The sequence below is a fragment of the Oryx dammah genome, unplaced genomic scaffold (assembly GCF_014754425.2).
Source record: "Oryx dammah isolate SB20612 unplaced genomic scaffold, SCBI_Odam_1.1 HiC_scaffold_27, whole genome shotgun sequence".
Lineage (NCBI taxonomy): Eukaryota > Metazoa > Chordata > Mammalia > Artiodactyla > Bovidae > Oryx > Oryx dammah.
In genome coordinates, this window is record NW_024070211.1 from 63,998,684 (window position 1) to 64,018,781 (window position 20,098).

At 40.3% G+C, this 20,098-nt stretch overlaps 1 protein-coding gene across 3 annotated transcripts in view; it reads right to left on the reverse strand.

The window, feature by feature from the left end:
- EPB41L5 (erythrocyte membrane protein band 4.1 like 5) overlaps window positions 1-20,098 on the reverse strand; it is a 169,893-nt gene that overhangs the window by 21,940 nt on the left and 127,855 nt on the right. For all 3 annotated transcript variants that reach the window (XM_040228960.1, XM_040228958.1, XM_040228959.1), the window contains exons 19-20: window positions 8,805-8,933; window positions 5,850-5,914 (exon numbers count right to left, since the gene is read on the reverse strand). In XM_040228960.1, the coding sequence (XP_040084894.1) occupies window positions 5,850-5,914; window positions 8,805-8,933 (194 nt within the window). The remainder of the gene's footprint in view (window positions 1-5,849; window positions 5,915-8,804; window positions 8,934-20,098) is intronic.

A 20,098-nucleotide genomic window follows, 5' to 3' on the forward strand; every position in this document is an offset into this window, starting at 1 on the left:
GACATAAAAGGTAACAATATTTTTTTTGGATCTGTCTCAAAGCAAAGGAAACAAAAGCAAAAATATAAACAATGAGATCTAATTAAACTTAAAAGCTTTTGTAGTGCAAAGGAAACCACTGACAAAATGAAGATAATAGAATGAAAAAAATATCTACAAATGATATGACCAATATGGGGTTAATACTCAAAACACATAAATGGTTCAAACATCTCAATATTTAATAAAAATAAATAAACCAATTAAAAGTGAGCGTGGGCAGTGGAGGGCGGGGGTGAAGTGGGGAAAGGATGTGACAAACATTTTTCCGAAGAAGATATATACAAATAGACAACAGGTACATGAAAAGATGCTCAACGTCACTGCTCATCAGGGAAATGCAAACCAAAGCCACAATGAGACATCACCGCACACCTGTCAGCATGGCTATCATCAAAAAGAACATAAATAACAAACGCTGGAAAGGATGTGGGAATTCCCTGTTGGTGGAAATTCCCTGCTGGTGGGAATGGAAGCTGTTGCAGCCACTATGGAAAACAGTATGGCAGCTCCTCAAAAAAAACAAACTGGAACTATTATATGATCCAGCAATTCTGAGTGTATATCTGAAGAAAAAACACACTAATTTAACAAGATACGTGCCCCCTCAGTGTTTATAGCAGGGTTATTTACAATAACTAAGATACAGAAGTGACCTAAGTGTTAATCAAGATGAATGGATAAAGAAAATGTGGTGTGTACATATGTAATGGAATATTACTCAGCCATAAAAATGAAAATTTGCAACAACATGGATGCACCTAGAGGGTATTATGTTTAGTGAAATAAGTCAGACAGAGAAAGACAAATACTTTATTTTATCACTTACATGTGAAATCTAAAAAAATAAACAAACAAATGAATATATAAGTGAAGTGAAGTCAGAAAAAAATTTGCAGATATAAAGAACTAGAGGTTACCAGTGAGATGAGCTAAGTGAGGAGGGGGTGGATAGTGGTAGGAGATCAATAAGCAGAAACTACTATGTATAAAAGACGCTTTAGTCCTTGGAAGGAAAGTTATGACCAACCTAGACAGCATATTAAAAAGCAGAGACATTACTTTGCCAACAAAGGTCCATCTAGTTAAGGCTATGGTTTTTCCAGTAGTCAAGCAGTGGATGTGAGAGTTGGACTATAAAGAAAGCTGAGGGCCGAAGAATTGATGCTTTTGAACTGTTGTGTTGGAGAAGACTCTTGAGGGTCCCTTGGACTGCAAGGAGATCCAACCAGTCTATCCTAAAGGAGGTCAGTCCTGGGTGTTCACTGGAAGGACTGATGTTGAAGCTGAAACTCCAATACTTTGGCCACCTGATGGGAAGAGCTGACTCATTTGAAAAGACCCTGATGCTAGGAAAGATTGAAGGCAGGAGGAGAAGGGGACGACAGAGGATGAGATGGCTGGATGGCATCACCGACTCAATGGACAAGAGTTTGGGTAAACTCTAGGAGTTGGTGATGGACAGGAGGCCTGGTGTGCTGCGGTCCATGGGGTTGCAGAGTCAGACATGACTGAGCAACTGAACTATGTATAAAATACATAAGTTACAAGAATATAAATATAACCAATAATTTATAATAAATGTAAAAATAGAATATAATCCATAAAAATATTTAATCATTACCTTGTACACCTAAAACAAATATAATATTGTAAATCAATGAATAAGAATCCTGAGGCCAAACCAAAAAAAAAAAAGAGAGATTAGTCCTATGTAGTTTACACTGCTACAAAACACAGAAAGTAGATGAAAAAATCCTTACAACATACGTGTATATGGAAGAACATGTACAATGTTAACTTGTAACAAGCATTTGCCCTTTAGTAAAAGAATGAATATACTGTGGCAGTTAAAATGAAGAAACCGTGGGCTTCTCTGGTGGTCCAGCGGTTAGGAATCTGCCTCGAAATATAGGCAACACCAGTTTGATCCCTGATCCAGGAAGATCCCACATGCCACAGAGCAACAAAGCCCATGTACCACAACCACTGAGCCTATGTTCTAGAGCCTGAGAGTCACAACTACTGAGCCCATGCTCTACAACAAAAAAAGCCACTGTAGTGAGAAGTCTGTGCACCACAACTAGAGAGAAGCCCCCACTCAGTGCAACTAGAGAGAGCCCAGGCGCAGCAATGAAGACCCCCAACAAGGCCAAAAGTAAATAAATAAATAAATCCTCCAATGTCGGTGGGAATGTAAACTGATACAGCCACTACAGAAGACAGTATGGAGATTGTTTTAAAAACTAGGAATAAAACTATCATATGACCCAGCAATACCACTTCTAGGCATTTACCTGAGGAAACCAAAATTCAAAAGGACATGTGTACCCCCCAGTGTTCACTGCAGTACTATTTACAATAGCCAGGACACAGAAGCAACCCAGATGTCCATTGATAGATGAATGGATAAAGAAGCTGTGGTACGTAGATACACTGGAATAGCACTCAGCCATAAAAAGGAACGCATCTGAGTCTATTCTAATCAGGTGGATGAACCTAGAGCCTATTACACAGAGTGTGGCGAGTCAGAAAGAGAAAAACAAATATCATATATTAATGCATATATATGGAATCTAGAAAGATGGTGCCAATGAACCTATTGGCAGGGCAGTAATGGAGACGCAGACATGGATAACAGACTTACGGACATGGGTGGCAGGGAGGAAGGAGAGGGTGAGACAAACGGAGACAGTAGCATGGAGCCGTATACACTACCATACAGAATAGACAGACAGCCAACGGAAATTTGCTGTATGACTCAGGGAACTCGAACCAGGGCTCTTCAGCAACCTAGAGCGGTGGGGGAAAGTGGGAGGGAGGGTCAAGAGGGAGGAGACATATGTATATCTATGGCTAATTTATGTTGATGTATGGCAGAAACCAAAGCAATATTATAAAGTGATTATCCTTTGATAAAAAATAAATTTTTAAAAAAGATTTTAAAATTCAGATATATCAAAACAAAAACCACTGAATTGTACACTGTAAATGGGTGAACTGCACTGCATAGTATTTGAATTTTATCTTAATAAAGCTGTTACTACAAAAACAAATGATTTGAACAGAAATTTCTCCAAAGCAGAAAAAAATGTTCAATATCATTATTTTTTTTTAATTGGAGGATAATTGCATTACAATGTTGTATTGGCTTCTGCCATACAATAACATCATTACTCTTAAGGTAAATGAAAATTAAAACCACAAAGGGTTTTGTGGCTCATATTCACTGGGATGGGTATAATTTTTAAAATGGAGAATAATAAACACTGGCAAGGATATTGAGAAACAGAAATGATCATACATTGCAGATGGGACTGGAAAATGCCACAGCTGCCTTGGAAGATAGTTTGGCAGGTCTTTAGTAAGCTAAAAATAGTTACCACATGACTGAGCAACAACCCTCCTGGGCACATATTAAAGAGAACTGAAAGCAAGTCTACAAATTTTTTGTATGTAAATGTTCAATAACTACCTTATTCAAAATAGCCACAAAGTAGAAACAACAAGGGCTTCCCAGGTGGCTCAGTGGTAACGAATCCACCTGCCAGTGCAGGAGAGGCAGGTTCAATTCCCGGGTCGGGAAGATCCCTGGAGAAGGAAATGGCAACCCACTCCAGTATGCTTGCCTGGAGAATCCCATGCACAGAGGAGCCCGGCAAGGTACAGTCCATGGGGTTGCAAAAAGAGCCGGACGTGACTTAGTGATTAAACAACAAACAACGGAAATATCCATCGACACATGGATAAACAAAATATGGCATATCTACACAATCGACTATTATTCAGCTATGAAGTACCAAAACATGCTACATGGGTACACCTTGAAAACATTATGCTAAATGAAAGAAGTCAGACATATTTGCACATATTTGCACAATTCCAGTTATATGAACCATCCAAAGCAGGAAAATCCAGTACAGGCAGAAAGCAGATGGGTGGTTGCCAGGTGCTGGACAAGGAAGTAGAGAGACTCATACAGGGAGAATGCTTCTTTTAGGTGTGATGACAATATTACGGAATTAACAGTGGTAAGGGTTGCACAACTCTGTCAAAGTACTAAAAAACACTAAACTGCACACCTATAAAGTGTAAATGTATGGGAATGATAACTTTATAAAAAAGATAAAAGAAAAATGATCTAAATCTACTATAGCAAAATAGGAAAATGTGATAAAGTTTGGCAGCTGGTGCACAGATATATATTATGCAATCTCTAAAGCTTTCTGTATGCCTGAAATATTCCCTTTTAGAAACGGGGTACAGCAATTTTTTAAAAGTCTAGTATGGCAAGGGGAAGAAAAATTAGAGTAACTGGAAAGGAAAATACCCAGAAACAGACCCAAGTTTATATAAAAGTATGTAAGAACGTGAGTATTCTTTAAAGCAGGGGTCCCCAACCTCTGGGATCTAATGCCTGATGATCTGAGGCAGAACTAATGTAATAATAATATAAATAAAGTGAACAATAAATGTAATGTGCTTGAATCATCCCGAAACCATCCCCCCTACCCCTGGTTCATGGAAAATTTGTCTTCCATGGAACTGGTCCCTGGAACCAAAAAGGTTGGGGATTTCTGCTTTAAAGGATCCATCTCAAATGCTGGAAGGAAAATAGATAATCAAAACACCAACAGCCATGAAGAAAAAGAAATCTGGAAGTTGGATATTCTAACATCTTTCTAGCTTCGGTGAAATTTCTGATAAACAACTGGGTAGTTACATCTTCATTATTCCCCTCTTCACAAAAAAAGTTTATGATGAAGTTCCCCTTAAAGGCTTCAATAATAACAGTAGTATTAAAAATGTTATGTGCAAGGGAATTCCCTGGTGGTCCAGTGGTAAAGAGTCCACCTTGCAAGGAAGGGGACTCAGGTTTGATCACTGGTTAGGGAACTAAGATCCCACATGCCACAGGGCAACCGAACCCATGCGCTGCAACTACTGAAGTCCACGGACTGCAACTAGGGAGTCCATGTGCTGCACTGAAAGATCCCGCCTAACAAGACAAAGACCCTTCATGCTGCAACTAAGACCTGATGCAACAAAATAAACAAATAAATAATTTTTAAATGACGTGGGAAAACTGATTCATTAGAATTAATAAAAGGTTAAGCTGGAATTCCAGTTGTACCCTGATCACCAGTGAGTAAGTTTGCTGAGTACTAACTGCAAAGTCCTCTATACAAAGCATGCACTTAAGTGTTATGTTGATGACAGCACCTGGAACTGAACGGCGTTAATCAGAATATTCACTCAACAATGTTTAGCACCAACTAAGCACAGAACACTGGATACAGAGAGATGAACAAAACAAACTGGCATAGAGCAGGGGGCAGAAATCTAGTAAGATAAATAAATGGTGTATTAGTCAACAAGGAAAGACAGGCAGAAAGAACTCAGAGGGGACTGTAAAGACACTTGGGTGCGTCACGTGAGAGTCTGCAGAAACAAAGTTTATAGAAACAACCCACTGTGCTGACAGGATGGCACCACGACAACTGCCACACCTGAGAGAGATTGCACATACTCCTCATCAAGTGCCTTACATCAAAAATGTCTTCAAAGGTTTCAATCAGCTGAAGAGTGAGAATGAAAAAAGACTAATTAGAAGTATCTTCAAATGATCTACAAGTAGGGCTTAAGAAGCTATGTATTAATGGATAGAAGAGTGAGTCAAACTATCTTTCAAACAGATATTCTGAAACCATGTAGTCACAAACTTGAAAAGAGGAAAAAAAAAAAGTACCCCCCAAAGAAAGGTAAGAGGAAAAGAGTATCAGTTTACTTCCATCACCCCAGCACTCTACCTGTCTGTGGAAGCGTCCTGAACACTGGCATTTTTATGACTTAATAAGCGATCTTCTCTTGTAACCTAAGAAAAGGAAGTCACAAAAATTAAATCTCTATCGATGATACTAAAATAAGAAGAAATTTATATTCCTCTGCAGTAAAAATAGAAATACCAGTTTGCTTCTGTTCTAGAAAGAGGTAATCACACCTCATTCATGGAAATATCAGTTAACTGCACCCAGTGCAGTCCTATTCACACCTGAACTCATACACCAAGTGCCCATTTCAATATATAGGTATGCAGATCCATATGCTTTACTAGACAGCTCTCCATGATTTAAGACACCACGTGTATGTTGGTCAATATACACAGAATCCAAAAAGATTCAATGCCAGAATTTTTCAAATTTATCAAAAGAAGAAACAGATGTTAAGCTGTGTATTTGGCTTTTTATTTTTCCCTGAATATTTCAGAAGAGAATTCTAAAAACTCTTTCTGAAGAAGTCAGTTTTTCCTTTCATTTTATTGAGGTATCATTTACACACAGCAAAATGCCACACATTTTCAATGTATGATGATGAATTCTGAAAAATATACAGGGGTACCTAATCAACACTACAATCAACATACATAACATGTCCCCTGCCCGGACATGTTCCCTTGAGGTTTCCAATGAAATCCCATCAAAAACCCACACGTGCAGCCAGCCATGGCGTGTGCTTTTTTCCTGGCCTGCAGGTTTTTGTGCTGCACGCAGGTTTTCTCTAGCTGCAGTGGCCACGGGCTGCTCTTGGTCGCAGCGCATGGACTTCTCACTGTGGCGGCTTCTCTTGGGGAGCACAGGCTCCAGGTATGTGGGCTTCATGAGCTGCAGCACTATAGTTTGCATAAATGGATTTGTAACACCTGTCTTCTGTGCGTCCCTCTTTAGAGAGGCACGATGTTTTTGAGGTTCACCCATGGTGTTGCATGCATCAACACATTCCTTTTTACGTACTGAGTAGCTTTCCACTTTACAGATAGAGCCCGTTTGTTTATCTGTTTCCTTGCTGATGGACATTTGAATCGCTTCTAGTTTTTACCTACTACAAACAAAGATGCCAGAGCATTCCTGTACCAATATCTGTATGAACCTATGTTTTCAGTTCTCTTGGATCAATACCTAGGAGTGGGACTGCTGGGTCATACAAGACATGTATGTTTAATATATTACAAGTTCTTTTCTAAAGTACCTGTAATATTTTATGTTCTTACCAGCCATGTGCATTGCAGGCAGTCCATTACTGCCCACACAGGGATGGTCAGTTGTTAACTTTCACTATGAAGTATGAGGTTAGCTGTGCATTATTTGCATAGACACCCTTTATCAAGCTGAAGTTCTACTCTATTCCTATTTTGCTGTGAACATTTATCATGATCAGGTCTTAAATTCTGTGGAATGTCCTTTCCATATAAATGGAGACAATTTTCCTTAATTTTTAATATGTTGAACTATACTTGGTTTTTGAATGATAAACCACCTTTTTCCCCAAGATAAACTCTTGGCCATGGTTACTGTCCTGTTTATTAATTGTTGAGTGAGATCTGCTTCTATTTTGTTTAGGACTTTCGGTCTGTAGCAGCTTTTTTTTGTACAATCTCTCTCTGGCTTTGGTATCGGGGTAAAACCTGCCTTGTAAGTGAGCTGGGACATGCTCCCTGCTCTTCTATTTCCTGCAAGACCTTATGAAGAATTGTTATTATTTCTTCCTTAAATGTTCAGTAATCTTAACAGTGAAGGCATCTGGTCCTGAGTTTTTCCTTGTAGTATGATTTTAAACTATAAAACAAAATCTCTTTCATTTAGAGCTATTGAAGTTATCTCTCTTATTTGAGTCAAGATAGACTCAGAAATACAACTGAAATGTCAGGTGATGACAGCTGCCACCACCTCTGCTGCTACAAGAGGCAGTGTCAGCATTGAGATCAATATTTGCTAAACACTCACTATGTGCCTGCCAGGAGTCACTCCATGGCCTTCATATTTATTATTTTATTTCATCCTTATAACCCACCTTAGGTTATTTATTACCATTACCCCCTTTTAAACATAATTTAACTGAGGCTCAGAGAAATAAACTAATTTGCCAAGTCACAAAGCTAGCAGGTGGTAGATAAGAAACAGGATTCAAACCCTAGCTGTCTAATTTCAGAGCCTGTACTGACATATTTCATAATTATTTTTATATGTAAACATTATGTTTTATGTTTACATTTGGGTGAGAAGGTACAGAAAGCACACGAACAACATTCCTCAAGTTCTTCCAGTTCTCTTCAAGGCCCGTGCCTGGGACAGGATAGGTAAGGAGCCTCTTCTCAACAACAAGGTCCTGGGAAATCCTCGTTGACAACAGGATGCAGTAAGACAGGCTTCTGCCCTATTTCAGCACAGAGGGTAAACCTGACAGGTGGGAGGGCCAAGGAAAAGCCGATTTTGAGAGCATGGATGCCATTAACTTCTTGGGGGCTGGTCTCTACACACTGTGTCCTTCACAAGATGTCACAACCAACTCTTCGTCTTGCAACCATCACTCAGTTGCTAATAACATGACTAATAACTTTGCTGAAGCAGCTATTCAGCTAATAATTTTGCTGAATTGGGATAGACGGGTAGGAGGAAAAGTGAATTGATAAAGACCTAAAATCATTCTAGGGTTTTTAGCTATAAAAGTGACAAAAGATTAGGGGACTCACTTCTATAGGAATTTGACTTTTAAAAAACTTTATTCTTCTTACTTCATGACTGCCCCATCTTAATCTACTCTGACTAGAATTTAGAGATGGAAAGGCATTTGCCACCTTGAGCATGTTTCCTGGTTTAACCTTCTCTGTCTCATCACCAGCCTGCTCACTCATGTCCACCATCTGTGTGTGTTCTTCGTTCCATAGGGTCTCCCTCCACTTCAGTGGGACCCTAGTGAAGGCAGCTTACCTTCTGCACTGCTTCTACCTGAGCCTTCAAAATATTACTCTTCAAGTCAGGAGGAACTCTCCTGGTATTCAGCGCTGGGCTGTCGATGGCATTATTCAGACATTTCTCGGTTAACTTTACCACTTCCTCCTGGATATTAAAAACACACTGTAAGCAACTCTGAGAGGATTCAACTAAACGGAAACAGAAAAGGACTGATGAAAGTTCCTATTCAGACAACCAGGGACTCGTGTGTTTCAGGCAGCCATCTTATTCCAGGAGGAGTCAGCTCTTACTTGAGGTTTTGAACTAAGATCAGTAATCACAAATAAGGTAGGGACCCCTAAAAATCATCCAGCCACCTTTTGTCTTTAATTTGTCTTTAAGCCAACTGAATAAATAATGATACCACCCTGGAAAAATGTCTGAATGAAACCACACATGAAGAATGTGTGCCATCTGCTGTAATTAATTTCAACTGGATTTTAGGTCGGGCCCTACACAGGCTGATCCCTAGAGCTGTTACTGGGTAGATGACTGTGCTTGAGACTTAAGTTATTTGGCCACAAAGAGGCCACTCTCAGGTAAAAGCTTACTAAAATGATAAAATAAAGCACAAGTCCACTGAATGAAGATCATAATTAAAACAACATAAATTAACTATTATGAAAAGAAATGGGAGAAAAATTAATAATAATTTTAATTATCTACACTACAGCTGATTTAATTTACCTAATTTAAAATAAATGACAATGATAACAATCACCATCACCATCATCCTTACTATGTGCTGTGCTAAGTCGCTTCAATCACGTCCAACTCCTTGCGATCCTGTGGACCAGAGCCTGCCAGGCTCCTCTCTCCATGGGATTTCCCAGGTAAGAATACTGGAGTGGGTTGTCATTTCCTCCTGCAGGGGATCTTCGCAACCCAGGGACTGAACCTGTCTCTCCTGCATCTCCTGCACCGGCAGGCAGGTTCTTTACCACTAGTGACGCCTGAGAAGGCCTGTCCTTACTATGTAACACTGAAGAAGCTGAAGTTGAACGGTTCTATGAAGACCTACAAGACCTTTTAGAACTAACACCCAAAACAGATGTCCTTTTCATTATAGGGGACTGGAATGCAAAAGCAGGAAGTCAAGAAACACCTGGAGTAACAGGCAAATTTGGCCTTGGAATATGGAATGAAGCAGGGCAAAGACTAATAGAGTTTTGCCAAGAAAATGCACTGGTCATAGCAAACACCCTCTTCCAACAACACAGGAGAAGACTCTACACATGGACATCACCAGATGGTCAACACCGAAATCAGATTGATTATATATTCTTTGCAGCCAAAGATGGAAAAGCTCTATACAGTCAACAAAAACAAGACCAGGAGCTGACTGTGGCTCAGATCATGAACTCCTCATTACCAAATTCAGACTCAAATTGAAGAAAGTAAGGAAAACCACTAGACCATTCAGGTATGACCTAAATCAAATCCCTTATGATTATACAGTGAAAGTGAGAAATAGATTTAAGGGCCTAGATCTGATACATAGAGTGCCTGATGAACTATGGAATGAGGTTCGTGACACTGTACAGGAGACTGGGATCAAGACCATCCTCATGGAAAAGAAATGCAAAAAAGCAAAATGGCTGTCTGAGGAGGCCTTACAAATACCTGTGGAAAGAAGACAAGCAAAAAGCAAAGGAGAAAAGGAAAGATAGAAGCATCTGAATGCAGAGTTCCAAAGAATAGCAAGGAGAGATAAGAAAGCCTTCTTCAGTGATCAATGCAAAGAAATAGAGGAAAACAACAGAATGGGAAAGACTAGAGATCTCTTCAAGAAAATTAGAGATACCAAGGGAACATTTCATGCAAAGATGGGCTCGATAAAGGACAGAAATGGTCTGGACCTAACAGAAGCAGAAGATATTAAGAAGAGGTGGCAAGAATACACAGAAGAACGGCCATGGGCGGAGTTCCTCACGCTGGAACTGTACAAAAAAGATCTTCACGACCCAGATAATCACGATGGTGTGATCACTCATCTAGAACCAGACATCCTGGAATGTGAAGTCAAGTGGGCCTTAGAAAGCATCACTACGAACAAAGCTAGTGGAGGTGATGGCATTCCAGTTGAGCTGTTTCAAATCCTGAAAGATGATGCTGTGAAAGTGCTGCACTCAATATGCCAGCAAATTTGGAAAACTCAGCAGTGGCCACAGGACTGGAAAAGATCAGTTTTCATTCCAATCCCAAAGAAAGGCAATGCCAAAGAATGCTCAAACTACTGCACAATTGCACTCATCTCACATACTAGTAAGTAATGCTCAAAATTCTCCAAGCCAGGCTTCAGCAATACGTGAACCATGAACTCCCTAATGTTCAAGCTGGTTTTAGAAAAGGCAGAGGAACCAGAGATCAAATTGCCAACATCTGCTGGATCATGGAAAAAGCAAGAGAGTTACAGAAAAACATCTATTTCTGCTTTATTGACTATGCCAAAGCCTTTGACTGTGTGGATCACAAGAAACTGTGGAAAATTCTGAAAGAGATGGGAATACCAGACCACCTGACCTGCCTCTTGAGAAACCTATTTGCAGGTCAGGAAGCAACAGTTAGAACTGAACATGGAACAACAGACTGGTTCCAAATAGGAAAAGGAGTACATCAAGGCTGTATATTGTCACCCTGCTTAATTAACATATATGCAGAGTACATCATGAGAAACGCTGGACTAGAAGAACACAAGCTGGAATCAAGATTGCCGGGAGAAATATCAATTAGTCCAGATATGCCGATGACACCACCCTTATGGCAGAAAGTGAAGAGGAACTAGAAAGCTTCTTGATGAAAGTCAAAGAGGAGAGTGAAAAAGTTGGCTTAAAGCTCAACATTCAGAAAACGAAGATCATGGAATCTGGTCCCATCACTTCATGGGAAATAGATGGGGAAACAGTGGAAACAGTGTCAGACTTTATTTTTGGGGGCTCCAAAATCACTGCAGATGGTGACTACAGCCATGAAATTAAAAGATGCTTACTCCTTGGAAGAAAAGTTTTGACCAACCTAGACAGCATATTGAAAAGCAGAGACACTGCTTTGCCAACAAAGGTCCGTCTACTCAGCGCTATGTTTTTTCCAGTGGTCATGTATGGATATGAGAGTTGGACTGTGAAGAAGGCTGAGGGCCAAAGAATTGATGCTTTTGAACTGTGGTGTTGGAGAAGACTCTTGAGAGTCCCTTGGACTGCAAGGAGATCCAACCAATCCATTCTGAAGGAGATCAGTCCTGGGTGTTCTTTGGAAAGAATGATGCTAAAGCTGAAACTCCAGTACTTTGGCCACCCCATGCAAAGAGTTGACTCATTGGAAAAGACTCTGATGCTGGGAGGGATTGGGGGCAGGAGGAGAAAGGGACGACAGAGGACGAGATGGCTGGATGGCATCACTGACTCGATGGACGTGAGTCTGAGTGAACTCTGGGAGATGGTGATGGACAGGGAGGCCTCGAGTGCTGCGATTCATGGGGTCACAAAGAGTTGGACACAACTGATCGACTGAACTTAACTGAACTAACAGACTCATTCTAAACATTTTCTTAGCCTCAGATATAGCTTTTGTTCTGTAAAACTGGCCATCTGCCAACATACAGGATTACACATTGCACCGCTTGTTCAGATTTGAAAAAATTTAACTATGTGCTTATTCTAATATGGTTTTTCTTAGTGTGATCTCCACATACCTGCCTCTGGGTGGGATCCCAAAATCTGAATGTTTAACAAGCTTTCCCATGTGACTCTGATATAAAACTTTGAGAATCACTAGTTTGTACTAGACTGTATCTTCCAAGACTACAGAATGGTTCCCAGTGATTGAAAGAAGACCCTATATCCTTTTTCAGTCATGACTAGTTCACACCATATGACCCAGCAATGCTACTTCTGGGCACGCATCCAAAGGAAATAAATTCCCGATCCCAAATAGGTATCTGCACCCCCATGTTCACTGCAGCATTATGCACAGCAGCCAAGACATGGAAGTAACCTAAATGTCCATCAACAAACGAAAGGATACAGAAGATGTAAAAGGCACAGACACACACACATAAATATACATACACAATGAAATATTGTTCCACCTTTAAAAAGAAGGAAATCCTGCCATTTTTAACAACACAAACGAAGCTAGAAGGAATTATGCTAAGTGAACTAAGTCAAATAGAGAATAACAAATACTTCATGGTATTACTTAAATGTGGACTCTTAAAGTAGATCTCAAGTGTTCTCACCAAAAAACAAACAAAAAGGAAACTAACTAAAGTGAGGTGAGGATGTGCTAACCGTCAATCTGACTGTAGGAATCATTTCACAATGTATACTTCTATCAATTTATCAAATGGCACATTTAAAATGTATTTAAATTTTGTCAATTATACCTCAATAAGAGGCCAGGAATGTTAGGTCCATACATTAAAGTTTATTGGAAGTGGTCAAACAGGAGACGGCAAGAGTGAACATTGACATTTTAGGAATCAGTGAACTAAAATCGACCTGAATGGATGAATTTAATTCAGATGACCATTATATCTACTACTGTGGGCAAGAATCCCTTAGAAGAAATGGAGTAGCCCTTACAGTCAACAAGAGTCCGAAATGTAGTACTTGGGTGCGATTTCAAAAATGACAGAATGATCTCTATTCGTTTCCAAGGCAAACCACTCAGTATCACAGTAATCCAAGTCTATGCCCCAACCACTAATGCCAAAAAAGCTGAAGTTGATAGGTTCTATGTAGACCTAGAAGACCTTCTACAACTAACACCAAAAAAAGATGTCCTTTTTATCACAGGGGAATGAAATGCAAAAGTAGGAAGTCAAGAGATACCTGGACTAACAGGCAAGTTTGGCCGTGGAGTACAAAATGAAGCAGGGCAAAGGCTAACAGAGTTTTGCCAAGAGAATGCACTGGTCATAGCAAATGCCCTCTTCCAACAACACAAAAGACGACTCTACAAATGGATATCACGAGACAGTCAATACCAAAATCAGACTGATTATATTCTTTGCAGCCATAGATGGAGAAGCGCTATACAGTCAGCAAAAAATAAGACTGGGAGCCAACTGTGGCTCAAATCATGAACTCCTTATTGCAAAATTCAGACTTATTGAAGAAAGTAGGGAAAACCACTAAACTTAAATCAAATCCTTTATGATGACACAGTGGAAGTGACAAATAGATGCAAGGGACTGTATCTGACAGAGTGCTTGAAGAACTACGGACAGAACATGGTATAGGAGGTGGTGATCAAAACCATCCCCAAGAAGAAGAAATGCAAAAAGGCAAAATAATTGTCTGAGGAGACCTAAAAATAGCTGAGAAAAGAAGAGAAGCAAAAGGCAAAGGAGAAAAGGAAATATATATCTACCTGAATGTAGAATTCCAAAGAATAGCAAGGAGAGATAAGAAAGCCTTAGTGATCAATGGGAAAAAAAAAACACAGGAAAACAATACAATGGGAAAGACTAGAGGTATCTTCAAGAAAATTAGAGATACCAAGGGAACATTTCATGCAAAGATGGGCAAGATAAAGGACAGAAACACCATGGACATAACAGAAGCAGAAGATATTAAGAAGAGGGGACAAGAATACACAGAACTATACAAAAAAGATCTTAATGACCCAGATAACCACGATGGTGTGATCATTCACCTAGAGTCAGACATCCTGGAGTGCAAAGTCAACTGGACCTTAGGAAGCATCACTAAAAACAAAGCTAGTGGAGGTGATAGAATTTCAGCTGATCTATTTCAAATCCTAAAAGATGATGCTGTGAAAGTGTTGCACCCAACATGCCAGCAAATTTGAAAAACTCAGCAGTGGTCACAGGACTGGAAAGGGTCAGGTTTCATTCCAATTCCAAAGAAAGGCAATGCCAAAGCATGTTGAAGCTATTGCACAATTGCACTCATCTCACATGCTAGCAAAGAAATGCTCAAAATTTTCCAAGTTAAGTTTCAACAGTAAGTGAACCGAGAACTTTCAGATTTCAAGCTGGATTTAGAAAAGAAAGAGGAACCAGATATCAAATTGCCAACATCCATTGGATTACAGAAATAGCAAGAGAATTCCAGAAAAAAAATCTGGAACGTGAAACATTCTGCTTCACTGACTATGCTAAAGCCTTTGACTGTGTAGATCACAACAAACAGTGGAAAACTGTTAAAGAGATGGGAATATAAGACCACTCAGCCTGCCTCCTAAGAAATCTGTATGCAGGTCAAGAAGCAGCAGTTAGAACCAGACATGAAACAACAGACTGTTTCCAAATTGGGCAACAAGTACAAGAAGGCTGTATATTGTCACCCTGCTTATTTAACTTACATGAAGAGTATATCCTGTGAAATGCCGGGCTGTATGACTCACAAGCTGGAATCAAGATTGCTGGGAGAAATATCAATAACCTTAGATATGCATATGACACCACCCTTACGGCAGACAGCTTAGAGGAACTAAAGGCTTCTTGATGCAAGTCAAAGAGGAGAGTGAAAAGGCTGGCTTAAAATTCAACATTCAGAAAACTAAGATCATGGCATCAGGTCCCATCACTTCTCAGCAAATAGATGGTGAAACAATGGAAACAGTGAAAGACTTTATTTTCTTAAGCTCCAAAATCACTGCAGATAGTGACTGCAGTCATGAAACTAAAAGACACTTGTTCCTTGGAAGAAAAGCCAAGACCAACATAGATGGCATATTAAAAACAGAGACATTACTTTACTGACAAAGTTCCGTATACTCAAACTATGGTTTTTCTAGTAGTCATGTATGGATATGAGAGTTGGACCATAAAGAAAGCTGAGCGCCGAAGAATTGATGCTTTTGAACTGTGGTGTTGGAGAAGACTCTTGAGAGTCCCTTGGACTGCAAGGAGATCCAACCAGTCAATCTTAAAGGAAATCAATCTTGAATATTCATTGGAAGGACTGATGCTGAAGCTGAGGCTCCAATACTTTGGTCACCTGATGACAAGAACTGACTCATTAGAAAAGACCCTGATGCTGAGAAAGATTGAAGGTGGGAGAAGGGGATGACAGAAGATGAGATGGTTGGATGGCATCACCTACGCAATGGACAGGAGTTTGAGCAAGCTCTGGGAGTTGGTGGTAGACAGGGAAGACTGGCATGCTGCAGTCCATGGGGTCACAAACAACTGGACACGACTGAGCAACTGAACTGACTGATGAAGGCAGGAAAAACAGCATAGCATAGCTAGTTCAATCACTCAGTTGTGTCTGACTCTTTGTGACCCTATGGACTGTATACTGCCAGGATCTTCTATCCAAGAGGATTCCTCCCTTCCTCCTCCAAGGGATCTTCCCATCCCAGATATCAAACCCAAGTGCCCCACATTCTAGGTGGATTCTTTACTGTCTGAGACACCAGGGAAGCCCACAGAGGACAAAAGATGAGATGGCTGGATGGCATCACTGACTCAATGGACATGAGTCTGAGCAAGCTCTGGGAGATGGTGAAGGACAGGAAAGCCTGGCATGCTGCAGTCCATGGGGTTACAGAGTTGGATAAGACTGAGTGACTGAACAACAAGAATGGCTAGTTCAAATGCATTGACATTTTCTTTTCAGAGAGAATTACATTGCAGACTTTCTATTATTTGCTCAACATTTATATTTGCATATCACAGCATCTCAAAGCAACCTGCCACAGACCTAGGCAGCTATTTCTCTTCCTGCCTATATTAAAACTCAAGGATTCAATGCACACATCACAAAAGTACCTGTGATTGTTACCATCTTTCTGAAGGCAATTTTGCAAAAGTACCAAAGGCTTTAAAATTATTTCTGAAATTTGACTTAACACTTCTGTCATGCCAAGTGGTTTTTGCAGGATCTTAGCTCCCAGATCAGGGACTGAACATGGGCCCTCAGCAGTGAAAGAACTGAATACTAACCACTGGACCACCAGGGAATTCCTGAACCTAACACTTCTACTTCCTAGTAAAATAATCAAAGATAATGCAGGATATTTATTTATAAGACTGTTTATCACAACACTGATTATGACAGTGAAAATTAGTGAAATGTCTAATAGGAGACTGAGTAAACACAACATTGACCTATGCATGCCATTTAACTATTAATGATAATGTGTTATTGAAATACAGAGATTACAATTGATTAGCTATAAAACCCAGAGAAGGCAATGGCACCCCACTCCAGTACTCTTGCCTGGAAAATCCTATGGAGGGAGGAGCCGGGTGGGCTGCAGTCCATGGGGTCACTAAGAGTCGAACACAACTGAGCGACTTCACTTTCACTTTTCACTTTCATGCATTGGAGAAGGAAATGGCAACTCACTCCAGTATTCTTGCCTGGAGAATCCCAGGGACGGGGGAGCCTGGTGGGCTTCTGTCTATAGGGTTGCACAGAGTCGGACACAACTGAAGTGACTTAGCAGCAGTAGCAGCAGCTATAGAACAATATTATTGCATTTTTAATTTAAAAAATATCTATCACATATCAATGGCTGGAAGTACGTATCTTTAAAATGTTAACTGTCGTTATCTCTTAGGACCGGGATAATGGAAGTTTTATAATTACTTGCTTTTTAAAATCTACATTTTGTGGGGAATTTCCTGGCAGTCCAGTGGTTAGCACTCAGCACTTTCAGCCAGGGCTCAGATTCAATCTTTGACTGGGGAACTAAGATCCTGCAAGCTGCATAGCATGACCAAAAAAACCCAGAAATAAACATAAATAAAATCTGTATTTTGTACAATTACCTTCCATGTATATAAAAGAAAAAGATTACTGAAATACAAGTTCAGTGTAATAGCTATAAAATACTTTCATATAGTTTTATTATAGGATGCAAATCCAACAATATCCAGTTACTATGCTGTTGATATATCTGCCTTGGATGGCCAAAATGTGCAAAGAGAAGACCAAAATAATTTAAAATACACCCTGATTCCTAAACACCCCAAGTTAGACCTGTTCTAACAAGACTAGATGCTCAAACTCTCTGCAGAGCAGTCCTCACTGTCAGAATCAGCTTAGTTAGGAGCTAATGTCAGGTTAAAGTGGATCCAAAGTCTACTTCAGTTTGTTAACGAGCCAGGGCTCATGTGCCTGCAGTGCAGAAAGCCAAACCGACAGCAGGAGTTTGCAGAAAACTAGGGGTTTATCTGTAGGGCACCAAGAAAGGAGAACAAGCAGCTCACATACAAGAGATCAGAACTCCCTAATGGCTTTCTGGCAAAGGTCTTTAAAGATGGTGTGAGGGGACAGGGTCCAGGAAGTGTAATCAGCCCATGGACGTTCTTCTGATTGGTTGTACTTAGTTGCTCAGTCATGTCCAACTGTTTGCAACCCTATGGATTGTAGCCCAACAGTCTCCTGTCTGTGGGATTCTCTAGGCAAGAACACTGATGTGGGTTGCCATGCTCTCCTCCAGGGGATTTTCCCAATCCAGGGATCGAACCCAGGTGTCCCACATTGCAGGTGGAGTCTAAGCCACTGGGGAAGCCCTCTGATTGGTTGGTGATGAGGTAATAGGGTGATGTCTTGAGAACCTCAACCTCCTGGCTCCAACCAGTCTGGGGACTACCTGCCTGTGGTCATCATCCCCCACCTGGGTGGGGTGGTCTTAGTTTTTGCAGAACAAGTCAAAGACAGGCACAGATAGTTATCCACATCCCTTCAGAACGAACCAGGAGTCCTGTGACGCTCTTGTCCTAAACATTAACTGCTAGACTCTGCTCTTTGGAACATGGGGAAGGCCCAGGAGATTACCGCCTTTTTCCTACAAACAGGAAACAGGGATGTGGAGAGGCTTTTTGTACCTGGGACGGCCCCACAGGGTCCTGTTTGGGGTCCAATTCTCCCTTTTCTTTGATGCTTCTCAATTCTGAGGGGAAAGGGGTAAAATTAGGAAGGGAATCAATTTTTAGATAGATTAATCACAAGGGGAAGTCAGTTTTAGGGGGATTTGGTTTCAAGTTCTGAACCAGAATGCCATTAGATCCAGACTCAAAACCACTCTTGAAACAATCTTGGCTAGAAAACATAGGTAGGCCATTTATACAGTCAAACACATAAGGCAAAGAATTGGTGTAAGTAGTAAAACTCAAAAGAACAATGGTAACTTTTTTTTAAACACAGAGAGATCTTATTTCTGAGAGCTCCTTCTTTAAATGCCTCAGAAAAATTGAAATTACTTAATTTTAAAAAATTATATAAGCCTTTTAAGTAAAGTGAAGTTCTTTTTAGCTCTAACTTTGGGAAGATGCAAAGAGTTATTTTAAGGTTGGTGTGGTTTACTTTTTGAGAATTTAATAAAATTTGGACCCACTTTCCTGAAAAATATGTAACTGAATTAAAGCAAGAATAGGAGCTTCCTTGGTGGTCCAGTGATTAAGAATCCACCTTGTCCGATACAGAAGATGTGGGTTCGATCCCTGCTCAGAGAACTAGATTCCACATGCCACAGAGCAACTAAGCCCATGCACCACAACTAATGAACACAAGCACTTTAGAGCTTGTGCTCTGAAACCAGAAAGAAGCCCCTCACTCACTGCAGCTAAGACCCACTGCAGCCAAAATAAACAAAAGAAAAAAGAATACGTGTTCAATTGCATAGGGTTTAAGACACCTCTTATAATTATTCTTGGGTAGATCCGTGATCTGCAAGAATCCTGCTTTAGAAGAATAAATACAGTTTACCTTGAATTTTTACTAAATATACACAGAGGTTTTAACCACTTTACCAGCAATTAAATAGCCTGATTTCCAGACTTAAAAATTATTTTTTAAAACACCTGCACCAATATTAGTATAATATTAGTAACTATTGTTTCAGGCTTCCCAGTTGGCACTAGTGGTAAAGAACCTGCCTGCCAATGCAGGGGACACAAGAGACGTGGGCTTGATCCCTGGGTCAATAAGATCCCCTGGAGGAGGGCATGGCAACCCACTCCAGTATTCTCATCTGGAGAATGCCATGGACAGAGAAGCCTGGTGGGCTACAGTCCATAGGTTCGTAAAGAGTTGGACACAACTAAAGTGACTTAGCAAGCAACTATTGTTCCAGCTGAAAAAGTTATGGCAGTGAGGGTAGCAGAATGTGCCATCCTCAAATATGCCACCTTGTGGCATGTTATTTTGAGCTGAAGGCAACTGAGAAGCAGCAGATATAAGAAAAGCTTTGTCCTTCTATCTATCTAAAGGCAGGACAGAAATTTACAAAGGAGTCCCTCCTTCCTTTATACTAGGAAAGACCAACATTCATCCCTGCAAACAACT